Source organism: Carcharhinus amblyrhynchos, chromosome 10 (genome assembly GCF_965287045.1).
Source record: "Carcharhinus amblyrhynchos chromosome 10, sCarAmb.v2.hapA, whole genome shotgun sequence".
In the NCBI taxonomy this organism is placed as follows: domain Eukaryota; kingdom Metazoa; phylum Chordata; class Chondrichthyes; order Carcharhiniformes; family Carcharhinidae; genus Carcharhinus; species Carcharhinus amblyrhynchos.
In genome coordinates, this window is record NC_137333.1 from 406832 (window position 1) to 426550 (window position 19719).

The window sequence follows — 19719 nt, forward strand, 5'->3', positions numbered from 1 at the left end:
GAGTTACCTTATGAGGAAAGGTTGGAGCTGTATCCATTGGAGTTCAGAACATTGAGAGGTGATTGTGCTGAAACATGTAAGATTAAGAGGGTTTAATTGGGTGGATGCTGAAATGTGTTTCCCCTTGTGGGAAAGATCAGAACCAGAGTGGGACAACTTTTAAAAATAACGGGTCTCCCATTAAGACAGAAGAGAATTTCTGTCTGAGGGTCATGAGACTGTGGAACTTCCATCCCCAGAGAGTGGGGGAGGCAGGCTCAGTGAATACTCTTATGGTAGAGGGAGATTCTTGACCAATAAGGGGAGAGGAGTTGAGGCCACAATCAGTTCAGCCATGATCTTATTCAATAATGGAACAGGCTTGAGGGGCCGAATGGCCTACTCCTGCTCCCAGTTTGTAAGTTTATTAGAAAGTAGGAGACAGTTTCTCACTGGCTAGCAGGTCAGTAATGAAAGGACACAGACCAGAGATAATGAGAAAATGAACAACCAGCTGAGAGAGGAATTAAGTCATTTACTCTGCTTGAAAGAACGGTGGAAGCTGACTTGAGTGATTTTCAAAAACAAATGGAATAAATGTGTGAACGGGTTGAAAATTGTAGGGCCCTGGGGAAGGAGCAGGAGTATACAACTAATTAGATAAAACAAGCACAAGTGGCTGAGTGGTTTGTCTGTGATGATAGGTTCAAAGTCTAGGCTCAGTAAAAGGTGAAACCTCCAATGACAGGGCACATCCTTGGTATGGCCACTCATGCAGCACAGCACAGCACTCTCTCAGTACAGCCCCTCTGACAGTACAACACTCCTTCACTTTGTCTGTGCTACCCCACCTATAGAACTGCATTCCCTTGGTACAGCCCCTACAATGCCAATTCTTCCTCAGTACCACTCATCCAGTACAGCCCCTCCAACATCATGCTACTGTCTGGGTATTGTGCTGGAATTATCATGCTGGATGATGTGCTCAAGTGTCTTGAGTGAGGTTTGAACCCATGATCATCAGATTCAGAGGCACGAGTGCTACCTGCTGGCACTCAACAGCCTTTCAACTAAATGTACCCCGTGCCTCCTGATCCCTACACTGGACTCATGTCCAGGAGATCAACATTCATCTTAAATCTTGTGTCAAACAATCACTGCACTGATCAGTGAGTCAGGTGAATTGCTCCCAAACTGAACTACTGAGCTGGTAAAACAAGGAGATTTAGACACCAGTAGTGAAAAAGCAATCTGTTTAATACAATGTTTTTATTTAGATCAGGGAATGGAAATAAGTTCAATCGACACTTTACCAATTTTCCAACAAAGGATTGAAGCATTGGTATCTTGGAGCATTGCATTTTAGAATATTGAACTTACTGTCCCGTCCCTCGCTCCAACAGTTCCATTATAATTCCATTATTTGGATGTTTTCTTTCGAAGATGGAAATTCAGCTCAACAAAACTGCTGCATCCAGTTCTTTAACTATTGAGCATGTATATTGTTGAAGAAGTAACACTGCTAAGTTACTTCATGGGAAGTGCCAGCAATCAGTACAGTCCACAAACTCTGGCTCCTCAGTACAGTATTCATCACACCTTTCCCTGCCAACTGCCTATTTAACCCTTTAGCTTTCAAAGAGTTTGTTAAAAGCCGTACTAATCTCTGCAATCATGTCGGAAGTTGTCATTGAGCGCTGATGTTTTTGGAAAGCTTGGTAGTTGCACTGCCTTGTCAAGACACAGGCTCCAAAAGCAGCAACAAGAGTGGGATTTAATCTGGAAGAGAGAATGCAATGAGACACCTGCATCTTAGAATCATACATTGCAGCTTCATGGCTGTGATAGAAACATCCAAATTAGTCCCACTCCCCTGCTCCTTCTCCAGAACGCTGAACATTTCTCCCATTCAAGTATTTACCCAATCCCCTTTTGAAACGTGTAACATCTCAAAGTTTACAGATGAAACCAAATTGGGTGGGAGGGGGAACTGTGACAAGGATGCAGAGATCCTTAAGCATGATCTGATCAGGTTGGGTGAGTGGACAAATCAATAGCAGATGCAGTGTAATTTGGATAAATATGAGGTTATTCACTTTGGAAGCAAAGACAAGGAGGTAGATTACTACCTGAATGGATATAAATTGGGAGAGGGGAATGTGCAGTGGGACCTGGGTGTCCTTGTGCACCACTCACTGAAGGTAAGCATGTAGGGGCAGCAGGCAGCAAATGGCACGTTGGCCTTCATTGTGCAAGGTTTCGAGTACAGGAGCAGGGATGTGTTGTTGCAATCATACAGGCCTTGGTGAGGCCACACCGAGAGTATTGTGTGCAGTTTTGGTCCCCTTTTCTGAGGAAGGATGTTCTTGCTCTCGAGGGAATGCAGCGAATGTTTACCAGGCTGATTCCAGGGATGGCAGGACTGACGTATGAGGAGACATTGACTAGGTTACGATTGTTTTCGCTGGAGTTCAGATGAATGAGGGGGGAAATCTCAGAGACTTAAAATTCTAACAGGACTAGACAGGGTAGATGCAGGGAGGATGTTCCCAATGGTGGGGGGGAGTCCAGAACCAGGGGGTCACAGTCTGAGGATTCGGGGTAGACCATTTAGGACGGAGTTGAGGAGACATTTCTTCACCCAGAGAGTGGTGAGCCTGTGGAATTCATTCCCACAGGAAGTAGTTGATGCCAAAACTTTGAATGTATTCAAGAGGTGGCTGGATATAGCACTTGGGGTGAATAGGATTAAAGGTTATGGGGAGAAAGTAGGATTAGGCTATTGAGTTGGATGATCAGCCATGATTGTAATGAATAGTGGAGCAGGTTCGAAGGGCCGAATGGCCTCCTCCTATCTTCTATGTTTCTGTGAAAGTTATCGTTAAATCTGCTCCCACCACCCTTTCAGGCAGTGCCTTCCAGTTCATAACAACTCACCGTGTACAGTGAATTCTCCGCACCTTCCCCTCTGGTTCTTTTATCAATTACCTTAATATTGACCCTCGACAGTGAAATCAGTTTCTCTTTATCAATACCCTTTGTAATTTTGAGCATCTCAAATCTTTCCTGTATCACAAATCAGGAAAGAAATTGTCTCTCTAAAGCAGAACTGGTTAGTATTTTACATCCTTGGTTCGCTGCTGACACGATTAAACTAGAGTGTGGGAACATGCATCTTCAATCTCTATGTTTTACACACAGCCTCTCCATTTCAGCCAGAGGGCAGGAGTCTAGCCAGGATGTTAAACACTGATAGCTTGTCCCAGCCCGGCCTTACAAACAGCAAGAGGAATAGGGAAGCTTCAGTGCAGAGTTTCAGCTGAGAACCTTACGCAGAGACTGGGCAAGTCCAGGCAGCCCAGGGGACATGGCTGTGGATCTTTGGCAGTTAGACATATCCACATTCTGGAGGGATTTGTTAACTAACCATCCCGTTTAACCTGGATATTTCCTCGGTAACATGATTAACATTCTGATCTGCTGCAAGATGAAAACTGCTCCCATGACCAAAGCCATATTTATGCCAGGCAACAGAGGGTTAATCTGGCAGTCCACTACCCTATATAATGTGTATGTGGGGAGATGGAGTGAGGGAGGGAAGAGATGTATACACCCACTAGACTCGAGTATTCCACTGGAGGTCAGAGACAGCACTTCAGCCTGCTTGGTACTGACTGAAGTTTCAGCTTCATCTCCCCGGCACCATCTGGATCTCTGGCATTGTCTAGAGTGGGGGTTGAACCCAGAGCACAGAAGTGGGAGTTTCCAGCACTATTCCAGATGCGGCTCACTCCTGTGTAAGCAGGTAGAGGCTCATTAGCATCAGAAACAAAACAAAACCTATTTGCACTGCGCAGAGAGAGCCCAGTGGCCATTCTTACCCGTCTGTTTTCTCTGTCCCAGCGGTGAAAGCCCAGTGTGCTAGGACCCCCAGGGATCCAGACAGCAGGTCTCCCTGACCCCCGCACCTCCGACCACTGCCTTGCTGTGAACAGATCAGCACTAAACACAGACAGGTATTCTGTTAGCTTAACCTGAAATGTTTGTTAAATTATCCACTCACTAATACATTTTAAAAAGGAGAAAGATGTTTAATCTATTTAATCATTAAGTAGTTGTACCAATAGTATAAATTATTCGTATCATCAATGTTGATTAACTCTGTCTGAAACACTTAACTATTACATCGAGTCATTTACTTTAATAGGTTTTGAATAGACCAATGTGGAAACATTTGTATTTAGTGCCACCTGGGGGAGGGGGCCAGTGCCGCACGGTCAGAGGGTCAGTGCTGAGGGAGTGCCGCACCGTCAGAGGGTCAGTGCTGAGGGAGTGCCGCACTGTCAGAGGGTCAGTGCTGAGGGAGTGCCGCACCGTCAGAGGGTCAGTGCTGAGGGAGCGCCGCACTGTCAGAGGGTCATTACTGAGGGAGTGCCGCACTGTCAGAGGGTCAGTGCTGAGGGAGTGCCGCACTGTCAGAGGGTCAGTGCTGAGGGAGTGCCGCACTGTCAGAGGGTCATTACTGAGGGAGTGCCGCACTGTCAGAGGGTCAGTGCTGAGGGAGTGCCGCACTGTCAGAGGGTCAGTGCTGAGGGAGTGCCGCACTGTCAGAGGGTCAGTGCTGAGGGAGTGCTGCAGTGAGGGCTGTCCTACTTCCTACATTACAACAGTGTGTACTCCTCAATAGGGCAGCATCAGCTGTGAAACACTTTGGGATATTCCCATGTCACCACTATAGGAATGCAAGTTTGTTCTCTCTCTGTTCTGTGGTGTGTGTTTCATTGTGAATTCAAGCTTGAATCTTACTCATGAAATCCCAAAGCATGATGCACATGACGTGTGGCGCACAGTTTTTTTTAAGCTGGTTGCGGCTGTTTTACTTTCTTGGTTATTGGCTAAAATGTTGTGTAGCATGGGGAAATGCCAGTAGTGTGTGGAGCTTCTGGTCAGCCCAACAAACTCTCCACCACTCAGTGCAAAGTCCCAATCTTATATTGGATAATCTTAATGAATTAACAGAGACTTCAAATATACCCAGTGACATGGTAGCACAGCAGAGTGTGATACATGCTGGTAATAGCGCGAGTTTGGGGATGCCAAGCAGTGTTGGAGCGTGGGGCTGAGAACGTGGAGCAGCAGCTGAACACAGGTCCAGACTCTCACTGTGATCACTGAAGGGCTGGAGATTGGTAGTTGAGCTCAGTAACAGACCAGACCTCTATGCCTGGTCATAAAGGCAGGCATTTTAAGGAGAGTCTTAAAGAAAGAGACACGGAGGTTTAGGGAGGGAATTCTGAGCTTAGGGTTCAGGCAGCTGAAGACACAGTTACCTGTGGTGCAGGGATGGACATTGGGATTGTACAAGAGGTAAGAAGTAGAGGAGAGCAGACATCTGGGAGAGTTCTTGCAGCCTGGGTGACTGAGCTGCTACAGGAAACATTTCAGTCACAACTTCCACATTAGTAAAACTCACCTGTGGTTCCATCTGAAATTAGATCTTTCTGTCCCTTCTGAACAATAGTCAGGTTCCCCAGTGCCTGGGTGAGTTGAAGCAAGTTGCCTTGGTGATCACACTCATCCAAAGGATCCTTGAGCTAAGTACAGAGAATCCATTTCACTTCTAATCTACCTGAATGCCTATAACAAACAATGTGCATAGCATAGTACCCATTCAGCCCACTGTGCCTGTGTCAGCTTTCTGAAAGATTCTTCCAATTATTCCTTTTTCCCTGCTCTTTTCCCATTGCCCTGGAAATGTATCCTGGTCAAATGACTTTTTGGAAGTCTGCAAAAGGGAGATATTTGGGTGAAGTGAATGAGCAGAAATTTGGCAGTTTCTGCATTGTGGAAAATAAGAGGTTGTGACCTTTAGCAGGAAAAATAAAAAAAGCAGCAGATTATTGAAATGGGGAAGTCTGTAGAATGCTGCAGTGCAGAGGGATCTGGGTGTCCTTGTGTATGAATCACAAAAGAAAATCAGCATGTGGGTACAGCAGGTAATTACAAAGGTGAAAGGAATGCTGACTTCTGTTGCAAGGCAGGTAGAGTGTTAAAGTAGGGAAGTCTTGCTACAACCATACAGGACATTGCTGAGACCATACTTGCAGTACTATGCACAGCTTTGATATCCTTACTGAAGGAGGGACGTTCTTGTATTGGAAGCGGAAAAGATATCTGGGATGAGGGGGTTGCTTTATGAGAAAAGGTTGGGCCTATACCCGTTGGTGTTTGGAAGAATGACAGGTGACCTTATTGACACATGTAGCATTCAGAGGGGGTTCAGAGAATGAATACTGAGAGGATGGTTTCCCTCATGGGGGAGTATGAACTGGGGGTACAGTTTCTAAATAAGTGCTCTCCTATTTAAGACTGAGATGAGGAGGAATTTTTTCTCTGAGGGTGGTTAGTCTCTGGAATTCTCTTCCACAGACAGTGGTGGACACTGAATCATTCAATATATTCAGGGTGGATGGAGTTAGATTTTAAATTGACAAAGGACTGAACGGTTATGGGGGATACACAGGAAAATGGAGTTAAAACCTCAGTCAGATCAGCCATGATCTTATTAAATGATGCAGCAGCCTCACGGCCTACTCCTTATGACCTTATTGTTGAACCTGCGTGACATAATTTCAGTAAAAAGTCTGACAACACCAGGTTTTAGTCCAACCTATTTATTTGATAAATCGGTTGGACTAAAACCTGGTGTTGTCAGACTTTTTACTGTGTTTACGCCAGTCCAACGCCGGCATACCCACATCATGACATAATTTCGACAGTGCATTCCAGATACTCACTGCATCAATTAAAAATCCTAAACTGCTGCCAGGCTTTTTACCAGATACCTTATTTCTGTGGCCCTCTGCTTACCAACCCTCTTTCAATGTAAGAGTTTCTCAAAGGGACTCAGAAACACCAAACAACCTTGCGAGACTCACACTCGAGCTGCCAAATCAGCCAATTCTCAGCAAACGTCACTGAACTAAAATATCATTGACACAGCAAACTTGGAGCTGCCTAACAATTCCCACTTGTGGGTTGGAAAGTCCCATTGTTTATCCTGTACAAATACTCACCACCGCCTTGTAAAGTCTGGCAAATTCCACAACATTTGGTGTAAGGATGGCTTTACTGTATCCCTGGATCACAGTAGGTTCCTGGACAATCACCCATAAACCATCCTGATAAAGGGAACAATACCAACAGTCAGGATTCCTGATTCTCAACATCCAGAACACACAAATCAACACCTCACAGCTTTGTAAAAATTCAAAATTCTTCTATACACCCAAAAGATGCTTGGAGTCAGATTCATTTAATGATTAGATTCTCCAAAGCTATGATGACATTCCCAGAGGGAGCGCCGCCCCGCCACAGGGTCAGCGCCGAGGGAGCGCCGCCCCGCCACAGGGTCAGCGCCGAGGGAGCGCCGCCCCGCCACAGGGTCAGCGCCGAGGGAGCGCCGCCCCGCCACAGGGTCAGCGCCGCCCCGCCACAGGGTCAGCGCCGAGGGAGCGCCGCCCCGCCACAGGGTCAGCGCCGAGGGAGCGCCGCCCCGCCACAGGGTCAGCGCCGCCCCGCCACAGGGTCAGCGCCGAGGGAGCGCCGCCCCGCCACAGGGTCAGCGCCGAGGGAGCGCCGCCCCGCCACAGGGTCAGCGCCGCCCCGCCACAGGGTCAGCGCCGCCCCGCCACAGGGTCAGCGCCGCCCCGCCACAGGGTCAGCGCCGAGGGAGCGCCGCCCCGCCTCAGGGTCAGCGCCGAGGGAGCACTGCACTGTTGGGAAATGCCATCTTAAATAGATGTGAAAGTTCCCATTAGCATGAATTCTCCCTGATGTTCTGGTCACCCTTCATCCTGCAACTAATGGATTGCTGTTTATGGGCTCTTGTTGTGTCCAAACTGGCTGTCCTGTTTTCACATTGCAACAATGATTACACTTCAAAAGTAGCTCACTAGTTGGAAAGTGCTTGGGGTGTCTTGGGATCATAAAAGGTGCCACTGGAATCCCAATGGGTGGCACAGTGGTTATTGCTACCACCAGGGATCTGGGTTCAATTCCCGACTTAGGTCTGTGTGCCGTCTGCACGTTCTCCCCGTGTCTGCATGGGTTTCTGCCAGGTGCTCTGGATTCCTCCCCCAGTCTGAAAGACGTGCTGGTTAGGTGTATCGGCCACGCTAAATTCTCCTTCAGTACCCCAACAGGCACCAGGATTTTCACAGTAATTTCATTACAGTGTTAACGTAAGCCTACTTGTGACACTAATAAATAAATAAATCTGGATTCAACGATGATCCCTTCTACAGTTACCATATAACCCAAGTGGGGGGAGATCCAGAGTTTAGAATAAGGTGAGATGTGTGTGACTGATGTACTCACTGCGTCGATGACAATGGGAATCCCTCGCTGCTGACATTTCCTCATGATAACCTGTTATGAAAGAAATCTGCAGTCAGTCAACAAAAGGAAATCTGAATCCTCCAACTCGAGAGGATTTAAGGGGCTGACTACGTTTCAGAACTTACAGCACAGAAACAGGCTTAGCCTAGCTAATCCACGCTGCAGTGAAACCTCTTCCACCCTATCAGCATCTCCTTCCATTCCTTTCCCTTTAAACGTATCCACACCATTCATCTCACCACTCCCCGTATCAGCAGGTCCCTCATTCCCCTCACTCTCTCTGGAGGAAGGCATTTCTCCTGAATTCCCCTTTGAATTTATTAGTGACTCTTGCATATTGATGACATTACACTTTAAAAACTATTTCTGAATTTTCCTTGTTGCAGAGATGCCAAAGGCAACACGAGTGTCAACAAGTTCAGATCTACAAGGCACAGGTCAGGAGTCTGATGGAATATTCCCCAACTTGTCTGGATGGGTGCAGCTCCAACAACACTCAAGAAGCTCAACACCATCCAGGACAAAGCAGCCCCGTTTGATTGGCACCACACCCACAAACATTCACTCCCTCCTCCACCCGACGCTCAGTAGCAGCCGTGTGTACCATCTACAAGATGCACTGCAGCAACTCACCAAAGATCCTTAGACAGCACCTTCCAAACCCGCGACCACTTCCATCTAAAAAGGACAAGGGCAGCAGATACCTGGGAATATCACCGCCTGGAGGTTCCCCTCCGAGTCACTCACCATCCTGACTTGGAAATATATCGGTTCCTTCACTGTCACTGGGTCAAAATCCTGGAACTCCCTCCCTACCAGCACTGTGGATGTGCCTACACCACATTTACTGCAGTGTTTCAAGAAGGCAGCTCACCGCCACCTTCTCAAAAGGCAACTGGGCACCCACATCTCATCAATGAATTTTAAGAAACAGAATGATACAGGGGCTGGAAAAGTTGTTATTATAATAGGTTGAGTAAACTTGGTTTGGATTCTCTTACATTCAGGAGATTAAGAGGTGATCACACAGAGTTTGAAGATGACTTAAGGGGATTTGATAGGGTGGGTAGAGAGAAATTATTTCCTCTGCTGGGGACAGGGCGGTGGGGGTTGGGGGGTAGGGGGTAGTGAGAGGAAGAGTCCAGAACTAGGGGACACAACCTTCAAACTGGAGCCAGGCTGTTGAGGGGGTTACGTCAGGAATCACTTCCTCACACGGAGCGGCTGCAAACCTGGAATTCTCTCTCCACTGAGTCAGAGGATCAACTGGAAATTTAAATACGGAGTTTGATAGAAACCACATCCAATCGGAGGTGAGTAGATGGGAGTTAAGATATGGATCAGCCATGATTGAATGGAATGGTGGAACAGGCTTGAGGGGCTGAATAGCCTCCTCCTGTTCCTGTGGGATGTAAGAGCAGCCAGGGATGAATGCTGTCCGCATTGTCTGAATACGGTGTTCCGACTCCTGTCTCTCCCAGCTCCACACTCGAGTTTAGTCCAAACTCGAAGCTTCCAGGCTCAGAGTGTGGATCTGTCTGCCTGATGGTACCCAATCTTGCTGAGACCTTAGGCAGTGCTCTCGCACTCTAAACATACCCCCCTCCTTGCCCCAGGCCCTCCATCCCATCCCCTATCCCAGCCCCCTCTATCACCAGCTCCTATCTGTCCATTCCCACCTTCTGTTCTGCTCCCAGCCCCTCTCTCAGCCTCCAAGCCACTCAATCCCTCCTTGTCCCTGCCCTCCAAACTCTGTATGGAGAAAGAAGGGTAGCACTATATACTGACTGTCTGTTTCTAACCCGATTACCCCCCAATAGACCTCTCTTCAGGCCGTAACACAGACTGTGAACCTCACCTTGGTATTCTCTAAGACTTTCTCATCTCTTCCTAAGCCTGGCCCAATGACCATTGTATGCAGAGCAGGAAACCATTTCTCCACTTCGTCCACACCACTGGAACTGTCTCTGAAAAAAACAAAACCAGATTTCCAAACCGATCACAGTGTAACAACACAGCCCTGCACCCTCGCACGCACCCGATAACTGTGTATTTCAGATAGCATCAGTGTGTCTGGTCACTGTCACACTGACCTGTATGAATGCCAGACAGTCCCTCCCTCCCTCCAGCAATCAGCTTCACCCAGCTTGTCGCTTATTTGAAACCATTTGCCAAAGGTGGTTTCCTGCTCTGGGCTCTCGCTGAAATCTGTGTATCGGACGGCTTACAAACCAGCAACCATTCGACACAAAATTTCAACCCCCACCCTCCTGCCCTCCCAAAATGGAGAATGCGTGCCTTCATTAATCAAGGTATAGAATATTGGAGCAGGGAGGTCTTGGTACAACTTTGTAAAACATTGGTGAGGCCACAGCTGGAGTAGTGTGTGCAGTTCTGGTCGCCACATTATAGGAAGGATGTGATTGCACTGGAGGGGGTGCGGAGGATGCTGCCTGGGATGGAGCATTTCAGCCACGGAGGTGAGAGTGGATAGCCTGGGTTCATTTTCCTTGGAGCAGAGGAGGCTGACCGGGGGTGGGGAGTCTACAAAATATTGAGAGGCATTGATAGGGTAGATCATAAGAATCTTTTCCCCATGGCAGAGGTTTCCAAGGGCAGAGGGCTAAGGTTTAAGGTGGGGAGCATGTGGTTTAGAGAAGGGGATCTGAGGGAAAGAGGAGTGGTGGAAATATGTAACATGCTGCCCGAGAAGGTGCCGGAGGCAGGAACTCTCACAACATTTAAGCAGCGTGTGGATGAGCACTGTAGCAAGCTACAGACCCAGTGCTAGTAAACGGGATTAGTGTAGATTGGTATCTGATGGTCAGGATAGACATGGTGAGCTGAAGACATGGTGTTTCTGTGCTGTATGACCGATACTGTAACCTGCCTCAAACAGGCTCAATGAGCTTTGTAACACTTGCTGTAAAGGACATAAAATGGACTTACAGGACAGGATGAACAATGACATTCGGGCTGTAGGATTTAATGACTGATGCAGCATCTTTTGTGCAGAACACATGGGATAGGTCAGCACCCTAAAGAGGCAAAAAAAGAGATTAAATGTACACCGTGCACACATCTCTGCACCTTCCTCACGTCGACTGTATCCTGTAATATACGATTCAAACAGGTGTGTCTTACACAGCCCAGCCTCCATTCATTCTCAGCCGAGGTTGCACTGGATCCAGCTACGTGGTGTGGGTTTGGAGTCACGCACACATTCATTTGGGCTTCACTGACAACCTCCAATCCCTAAAGGGTCAGTGAAGCAACTGGGTTTTTATAATAATCTGCCAGGCTCCTCCAGAGTTTACAAACACAAATTCTTTCATTGTGATTCTGTTGTGTTAAAGTGACAGAGCAGCCCAGCTGACAGTGTTACACAGTACAGCAAAATCTCAGGTTGCTCGAAAAGATCAATTTTCCTGAAAGGTTTTATAATTCAATAGAAAATCAGTTAAAGCCAGCATTCTGTTCTACTGCTGTGGTCCATCGGTGCTGCTGTAAACTATCAGCATTCGTCTGTCTGATTTTCAAACCCAACAGAAACTGGAACAAAATATAAATATCATTCTTCAAACTCCAATCAAGAACCTACCACTTTTAGACTGGCAATTGCAGCAAAGTACGGGGCCCCCGTATATCTGTAAATGAGAGAAACCAGCAGTCTTATTGAAACATAGTGCAAAGAACAAAGAAAGTTACATCACAGGAACAGGCCATTCGGCCCTTCAAGGCTGCACTGACCATGCTGCCCAACTTAACTAAAACTCCCTACCCTTCCAGGGACCGTATCCCTCTATTCCCATCCTACTCATGTACTTGTCGAGACGCCCCTGAAAAATCACTATCGTATCCACTTCTACTGTCCCCCCGGCAACGAGTTCCAGGCACCCATCACTCTCTGTGTAAAAAAACCTGCCTCATATATCTCCTTTAATCCCTGCCCCTCGCACCTTAAACCTGTGCCCCCTAGTAATTGACTCTTCCACCCTGGGAAAAAGCTTCTGACTATCCACTCTGTCCATGCCTGTCATAATCTTGTAGACTTCTATCAGGTCTCCCCTCAACCTTCATCGCTCCAGTGAGAACAAACCAAGTTTCTCCAACCTCTCCTCGTAGCTAATGCTCTCCATACCAGGCAACATCCTGGTAAATCTTTTCTGTCCCCTCTCCAAAGCCTCCACATCCTTCTGGTAGTGTAGACTTGAATTGAACACTATATTCCAAGTGCGGCCTAACTAAGGTTCTATAAAGCTGCAACATGACTTGCCAATTTTTAAACCCAATACCCTGGCTGATGAAGGCAAGCATGTCATATGCCTTCTTGACTACCTTCTCCACCTGCATTGCCACTTTCAGTGACCTGTGTATCTGTACAGCCAGATCCCTCTGCCTATCAATACTCTTAAGGTTCTGCCATTTACTGTATATTTCCTATCTGTATTAGACCTTCCAAAATGCATTACCTCACATTTGACCGGATTAAACTCCATCTGCCATCTCTCTGCCCAGGTCTCCAACTGATCTATATCCTGCTGTATTCTCCGATGGTCCTCATCACTATCCGCAAATCCACCAATCCTTGTGTTGTCTGCAAACTTATTAATCAACCTGTTACATTTTCTTCCAAATCATTTCGATATATTACAAATAGCAAAGGTCCCAGCACTGATCCCTGAGGAACATCACTTGTCACAGGTCTATTTAATTTCTCCAATTATCATTTATTTCACCCAGTTTTATTTTCTGTGAAAGTACTTTTAAACCAAAAATGCAAATAACAAAGTGTACATTGCACAGTAGGTCCCACAGACCTGTCACTCCATCAATCCGCTCTCCCTCAGTCTCCCTCCTGTCCTCTCCTCACTCAACCCCTCCAACACTATTATTCCCAAGAAACTCACCTCCGAACTCTGTGGCCTGGGCCTCGGCTCCTCCCTCTGCGACTGGATCCCGAACTTCCTAACCCACAGACTACAATCAGTAAGGATAGGCAACAACACCTCCTCCACGGTCATCCTCAACACCGGGGCCCCACAAGGCTGTGTTCTCAGCCCCCTGTTATACTCCTCATTAACCAACTCAATTTTCAAGTTTGCTGACGACACCACCGTAGTGGGCTGGATCTCAATGTCGAATACAGGAATGAGGTAGAGAATCTGCTGAACTGGTGCAGCAACAATAATTTCTCCCTCAATATCAACAAAATAAAGGAGATTGTCATCGACTTCAGGAAGCATAAAGAAGAATATGCCCCTGTCTACATCAATGGGGATGAAGTAGGGTCGAGAGCTTCAAGTTTTTAGGTGTCCAGATCACCAACAACCTGTCCTGGTCCCCCCCAATGCCGACACTATCGTTAAGAAAGCTCACTAATGCCTCTCCTTTCTCAGGCGGCTAAGGAAATTTGACATGTTCAGTACGACTCTCACCAACTTCTACAGATGCACCATGGAAAACATTTTTTCTGGTTATATCACAGCTTGGTCTGGGCTCCTGCTCTGCCCAAGACCTCAAAGATCTACAAAAGGTTGTGAATGTAGCCCAAACCATCACACAAACCAGCCTCCCATCCATTGATTCTGTCTACACTTCCCGCTGCCTCGGCAAAGCAGTCAGCATAATTAAGGACCCCACGCACCCCGGACTTTCTCTCTTCCACCTTCTTCCTTCGGGAAAAAGATACAAAAGTCTGACGTCATGTACCAACCGACTCAAGAACAGCTTCTTCCCTGCTGCCATCAGACTTTTGAATGGACTTACCTCGCATTAAGTTGATCTTTCTCTACACCCTCGCTGTGACTGTAACACTACATTCTGCTCTGTCTCCTTTCCTTCTCTATAAACAGTGTGCTTTGTCTGTATTGCGTGCAAGAAACAATTCTTTTCACTGTATGTTAATACACGTGACAATAATAAATCAAAACAAATCTAATCTCCCTCCCTTTACTTCCCTTCAACCCTGTTCCCTTCTCCATCTCCCAGCTGCTACCCCCGGCCTCAGCCTACCTCCACCAGTCAGAACCCCAAGGAGCATCAGCGCATGTTCACAGTGCTGTGTGAATGTGGGTTCTTGTTCCAGTCTCTGGCTTTGGCGAGACTCAGATACACAGACAGACTCTGATATGAGTCCAGAACATACCCTAATGTCAGTGTACTGCATGTGTGATTTCATTTATAGTTATTAACTTCAGTAACTACAGAATGGGACAGGAACTGCAGCACACTCACTCGGTACATCCACCAATAATTCCAATCTTTCCATCTTGTCCTTTATGTTTTTTCTCAGTTAGAGGAGGTACAATATTCCGGACAAGCTGAAGGTTCTTTTCCATATTCCCTTCAGGTCTGTGACTATGAAATGTAAAAGCTCTATACAGAACTGAAACACAGAGGGAAGAAAACACACAGTATCATCAGACAGAACCAACAGTTCAACACATTCTCCTTCCTCAGCGCCCCCGTTCCAACTGAATTCAGAATTAGGGAAGCTAAAAGCTTCTAACTGTCTCGACCCCATTTCCAAATCACAAGATTGTGGATTTGAGCTTCACACATCACAAACTTGAGCACAAATTCCAGGCACAATCTCAAGGGTTGGCGCCGAGGGAGCGCCGCACCGTCAGAGGGTCAGTGCCGAGGGAGCGCCGCACTGTCAGAGGGTCAGTGCTGAGGGAGTGCCGCACTGTCAGAGGGTCAGTGCCGAGGGAGCGCCGCACCGTCAGAGGGTCAGTGCTGAGGGAGCGCTGCACTGTCAGAGGGTCAGTGCTGAGGGAGTGCCGCACTGTCAGAGGGTCAGTGCTGAGGGAGCGCTGCACTGTCAGAGGGTCAGTGCTGAGGGAGTGCCGCACTGTCAGAGGGTCAGTGCTGAGGGAGTGCTGCACTGTCAGAGGGTCAGTGCTGAGGGAGTGCCGCACTGTCAGAGGGTCAGTGCTGAGGGAGTGCTGCACTGTCAGAGGGTCAGTGCTGAGGGAGTGCTGCACTGTCAGAGGGTCAGTGCTGAGGGAGTGCTGCACTGTCAGAGGGTCAGTGCTGAGGGAGTGCCGCACTGTCGGAGGGTCAGTGCTGAGGGAGTGCCGCACTGTCGGAGGGTCAGTGCTGAGGGAGTGCCGCACTGTCAGAGGGTCAGTGCTGAGGGAGTGCCGCACTGTCGGAGGGTCAGTGCTGAGGGAGTGCCGCACTGTCAGAGGGTCAGTGCTGAGGGAGTGCCGCACTGTCAGAGGGTCAGTGCTGAGGGAGTGCTGCACTGTCGGAGGGTCAGTGCTGAGGGAGTGCCGCACTGTCAGAGGGTCAGTGCTGAGGGAGTGCCGCACTGTCAGAGGGTCAGTGCTGAGGGAGTGCCGCACTGTCAGAGGGTCAGTGCTGAGGGAGTGCTGCACTGTCGGCGGGGCGCTGCAGTGTTTGGGTCCCGGGGAGGTTTAACTTTAATCCGCAGGCAGCACAAAGCAGCTGCGATCGAGGCCAAAGCAGCGAGGGCCCGGTGGACTATTCCTGCCTCCGGTGCTGGTGACCCGGTCCCGGTGTTGATATTCATCCCGGGCTCTGGAAGGAGTTGGGGGTGGTGGGGGGTCCCGGGCTCGGGGCGGGGGTGGGGGGGTCCCGGGTTGGTGGTGGGGGGTGTCCCGTGTTGGGGTGGGGGTGGGGGTGGGGGTGGGGGTCCCGGGTTGGGGGTGGGGGGGGGGGTCCCGGGTTGGGGGTGGGGGGTGGGGTCCCGGGTGGGGGGTGGGGTCCCGGGTTGGGGGTGAGGGGGATCCCGGGTTGGGGGTGGGGGGGGGGGGTCCCGGGTTCCGGCGGTTTTTTACCTGCGGTGCGGGGCCCGGCGGCCGCCAGCTGTTTCCATTGATACATCCGGTAGGGAATAACCAATCAGAGCGATAGAAACAACAGCTCACCCAAACGATACACAGCAACCAACCAATCAACGGATCTGAAACAACCAGCCAATGACATGATCTGAAACCAGCCAATCACAGCGTCCGGAACAACTAGCCAATCACAGGATCTGGATTAACCAGCCAATCACAGACTCTACAATAACATCAATCACAACGCCTGGAGCAACTAGCCAATCACAGTGTCTGCAGTAATCAGCCAATGACAGGATCTGAAACAACTAGCCAGTCAGAAGGCCTGTTGCAACTATCCAATCACAGGCTCAGGAATAATTAGCCAATCACAGGGTCTATAGGAACAAGCCAATCACAGTTTCACCATAAACCATCACAATTTATTTGGCATTTATTGCAACAAGGAAAACATTGCATTTCTGTAGCACCTTTCACACCCCCTGGAGGAATCACAATGCTCTATAGTGAATTAAAACAGCCTTTGAAGTGTAGTCACCGTCCTAGGAAATACGTGATGTAATCTATGCACAGCAAGATCCCACAACAAGTTAATTTTTGCATGTTGTCTGAGGGGGCATGGCTGAGGTAGTAAATGGTTGAGTATTTTATAAGGAGTCTCACAACACCAGGTTAAAAGTCCAACAGGTTTATTTGGTAGCACAAGCCACTAGCTTTCAGAGCGCTGCTCCTTCATCAGGTGAGTGGGAGATCTGTTCACAAACAGGGCATATAAAGATACAAACTCAATTCATAAAACAATGGTTGGAATGTGAGTCTTTACAGCTAATCAAGTCTTAAAGGTACAAACAATGTCAGTGGACAGAACATTAAGCACATGTTAAAGAGATGTGTATTGTCTCCAGACAGGACAGTTAGTGAGATTTTGCAAGTCCAGGCAAATCATGGGGGTTACACATAATGTAACATGAACCCAAGATCCCGGTTGAGACCGTCCTCATGTTACTTTCTGTCTCTTTGTCAGGGTGCCTCCATTGATACTGAGGAAAGTCAAGGTGCAAATTGAAGGGGCTTTAGCCCTCTGGGTGGCAGTGGCACAGTGGCACACTACTGCCTTGTGCGCCAGGGACCCAGGTTCAATTTCTGTCTTGAGTCACTGTCTGTGTGGATTCTGCATGTTCTCCCCGTGTCTGCATGCGATTCCTCTGGGTGCTCCAGTTTCTTCCCACAAACCGAAAGACATGCTGGTTTGGTGCATTGGCTGTGCTAAATTCTCCCTCAGTGTATCCGAACAGGCGCCGGAGTGTGGCAACTAGGGGATTTTCACAGTTCATTGCTGTGTTAATGTGAGCCTACTTGTGACACTAATAAATAAACTTAACCTTCCAATCCACCCTAACTGTAGAGATCTGGAGAATTGCAAATGTTATGTCCTTCTTCACAAAAGGGTGAAAGAATGAGCCCAGTAATAGCAAGCCAGTCAGTTCCACCTTGTTGGTGGGAAAGTGTCTAGAAAAGATAATTCAGGACAAAATTAACAACCAGTTGGGCAGATGAGGCTTTATTGAGAAAGGACAGCACTGACTAACCTGTTTCAGTGTTCTGTTCAGGTAGCATAAAGGGTTGATGAGGGTAATGCTGTCAATGTGATGTGCATGGACTTCTAAAAGACATCTGATAAAGTGCCACACAACAGACCTGAGGACAAGGTTAGAGCCCCGTGGAGTAAAAGGGACAGAACAAGATGGATATGGAATGCGCTGAGTGAATGAAACCAGTGATAAATGAAGCTTTTCAGGCTGGAGAAAGGTTACGCTGGAATTCCCCAGGGGTCAGTGTTAAGACCCCTGCTCTTAATATATTTCTAGACCTTGGTGAAAGGGGCATAATTTCAATATTTCAGATTGAAGTATCTCCTGAGAGGCCGGTGTTCCTTCACCAGATTCCATTTATTTACAAACTTATCTCCACTCCTGAGAGTGCTTCAGAACCCGGAGTGTCAGCAGCCCTGAGTCTCCTCAATATATACACAGGTAGACTCCCTGATTGGAAAGGCAATCATTACCTCAATCAGGGAGCTCATACTCCAAGAGGCCACCTTGTGAGCCTTATTGAGGTCATTACACAGATCCCACAACTGGAACGTATTGTGAATTGTGAGAAGGATAGTGAAAGACTCCAAGAGAACACAATTAGCTTAGTGGAATGAGTGGCAGATTAAATTTAGTGTGGACAAGTGTGATACACTTGAGTAGGAAGAACACAGAGAGAATATAAAGTAAAGGGTACAAGGCTAAAGGAAACAGAGACTCTGTGGGTATATGTACCTAAGTCATTGAAGGTGGCAGGATAGATTGAGAAAGCAGTTAATAAAACAGGGTGCAGTATGGAGGATGCAGAGGAAGGATTCAAGGGGGTTGAGGATATGTTGTGGGGGAAGGTGCAGGGGTATGTGGGTGGAGAAGAGTGCTGAAGGGAGACAGATAGGCCAAAGCATTCCTGTACCTATGATTCTCCCTCCTTCCCAGCGCTGGTCATTACTGCAGCAGTCAGGGGTTAAAATCGCAGTGGGCTCTGAGCAATTCTTATGCTCCCATCATGATTAAAATAGTAACTGGTGAAATCATCAGAGGATATGGTGCTGATTGGTTCTTGTGAGCAGGGTTAAGATCTTGCACATGTGTGTTAGTCTCTGTTTGATGCTCAAGGCTATTTCTCAGCTTGGATATTGACACAGCAACAAAGCAGTCACATGATGTTGATCTCAGCAGTCAGCTTCTCACCCAGTGACAATCACTCTTTTAATTAGCAAAAAGACATTGTTCCTGTGTGTTTTGTTCCTTTGGACATTCCAAAGGGTAAATTTCAGAATCGCCTTAGAGAAACATTAACATTTGTACAACACCTTTCACAATCATGGAAAACACCAAAGTACTTCATAGCCAATCAAGTATTTTTTATGAGATGTGGTCACTGTTGTAGTGTTGGAGATGATGTGGATATGCCGGCGTTGGACTGGGGTAAACACAGTAAAAAGTCTGACAACACCAGGTTTTAGCCCAACCGATTGTGTTGGAGACACAGCAGCCAATCTGTGCACAGCAAGAGCCCATAAGCAGCAAGGGACAGTGACCCAGACAGTATGTTTAATGCTAAAGAGAAAATACTCTGGATGCTGGAATGTGAAACAAAAATAGAAAATGCTGGAAAATCTCTGACAAAAGGTCACCCAGCCTGGAAATGTTGGCTGTATTTTCTCTCGGCAGTTGCTGTCAGACCTATAGTATGTTTTATGCTGTTGACTGAGGGATAAATATAGGCCCTTTACCAGAGCAAACTCCCCTGCTCTCTGTCCAATATTAAGCATGGGTCTTGAAGTAGACAGAGCCTCGGTGTATTCCGGTCTATCGTGGGGCAGTCCGCTGAGATCTAAAGACCAGATTGGTAAGGGTTTGTTGAGACCTCAGTTTGAACCCTTCAACCTGACTGAAATCAGATATAAAAACCAGAAACAGGATCAGCTGTTGGT

At 47.7% G+C, this 19719-nt stretch overlaps 1 protein-coding gene across 1 annotated transcript; it reads right to left on the reverse strand.

Moving 5' to 3' along the window:
- Positions 1-1229: 1229 nt before the first annotated feature.
- naxd (NAD(P)HX dehydratase) lies at positions 1230-16241 on the reverse strand. Its single transcript, XM_080198035.1, has 10 exons — positions 16188-16241; positions 14617-14767; positions 11981-12026; positions 11329-11417; positions 10238-10346; positions 8359-8409; positions 7056-7160; positions 5453-5573; positions 3861-3981; positions 1230-1758 (listed from the first exon to the last, which is right to left on the reverse strand). Exons 1-10 carry the CDS (start codon positions 16231-16233, stop codon positions 1608-1610), a joined length of 990 nt encoding a protein of 329 aa, XP_080054161.1. The 5' UTR covers positions 16234-16241; the 3' UTR covers positions 1230-1607.
- Positions 16242-19719: the final 3478 nt, after the last annotated feature.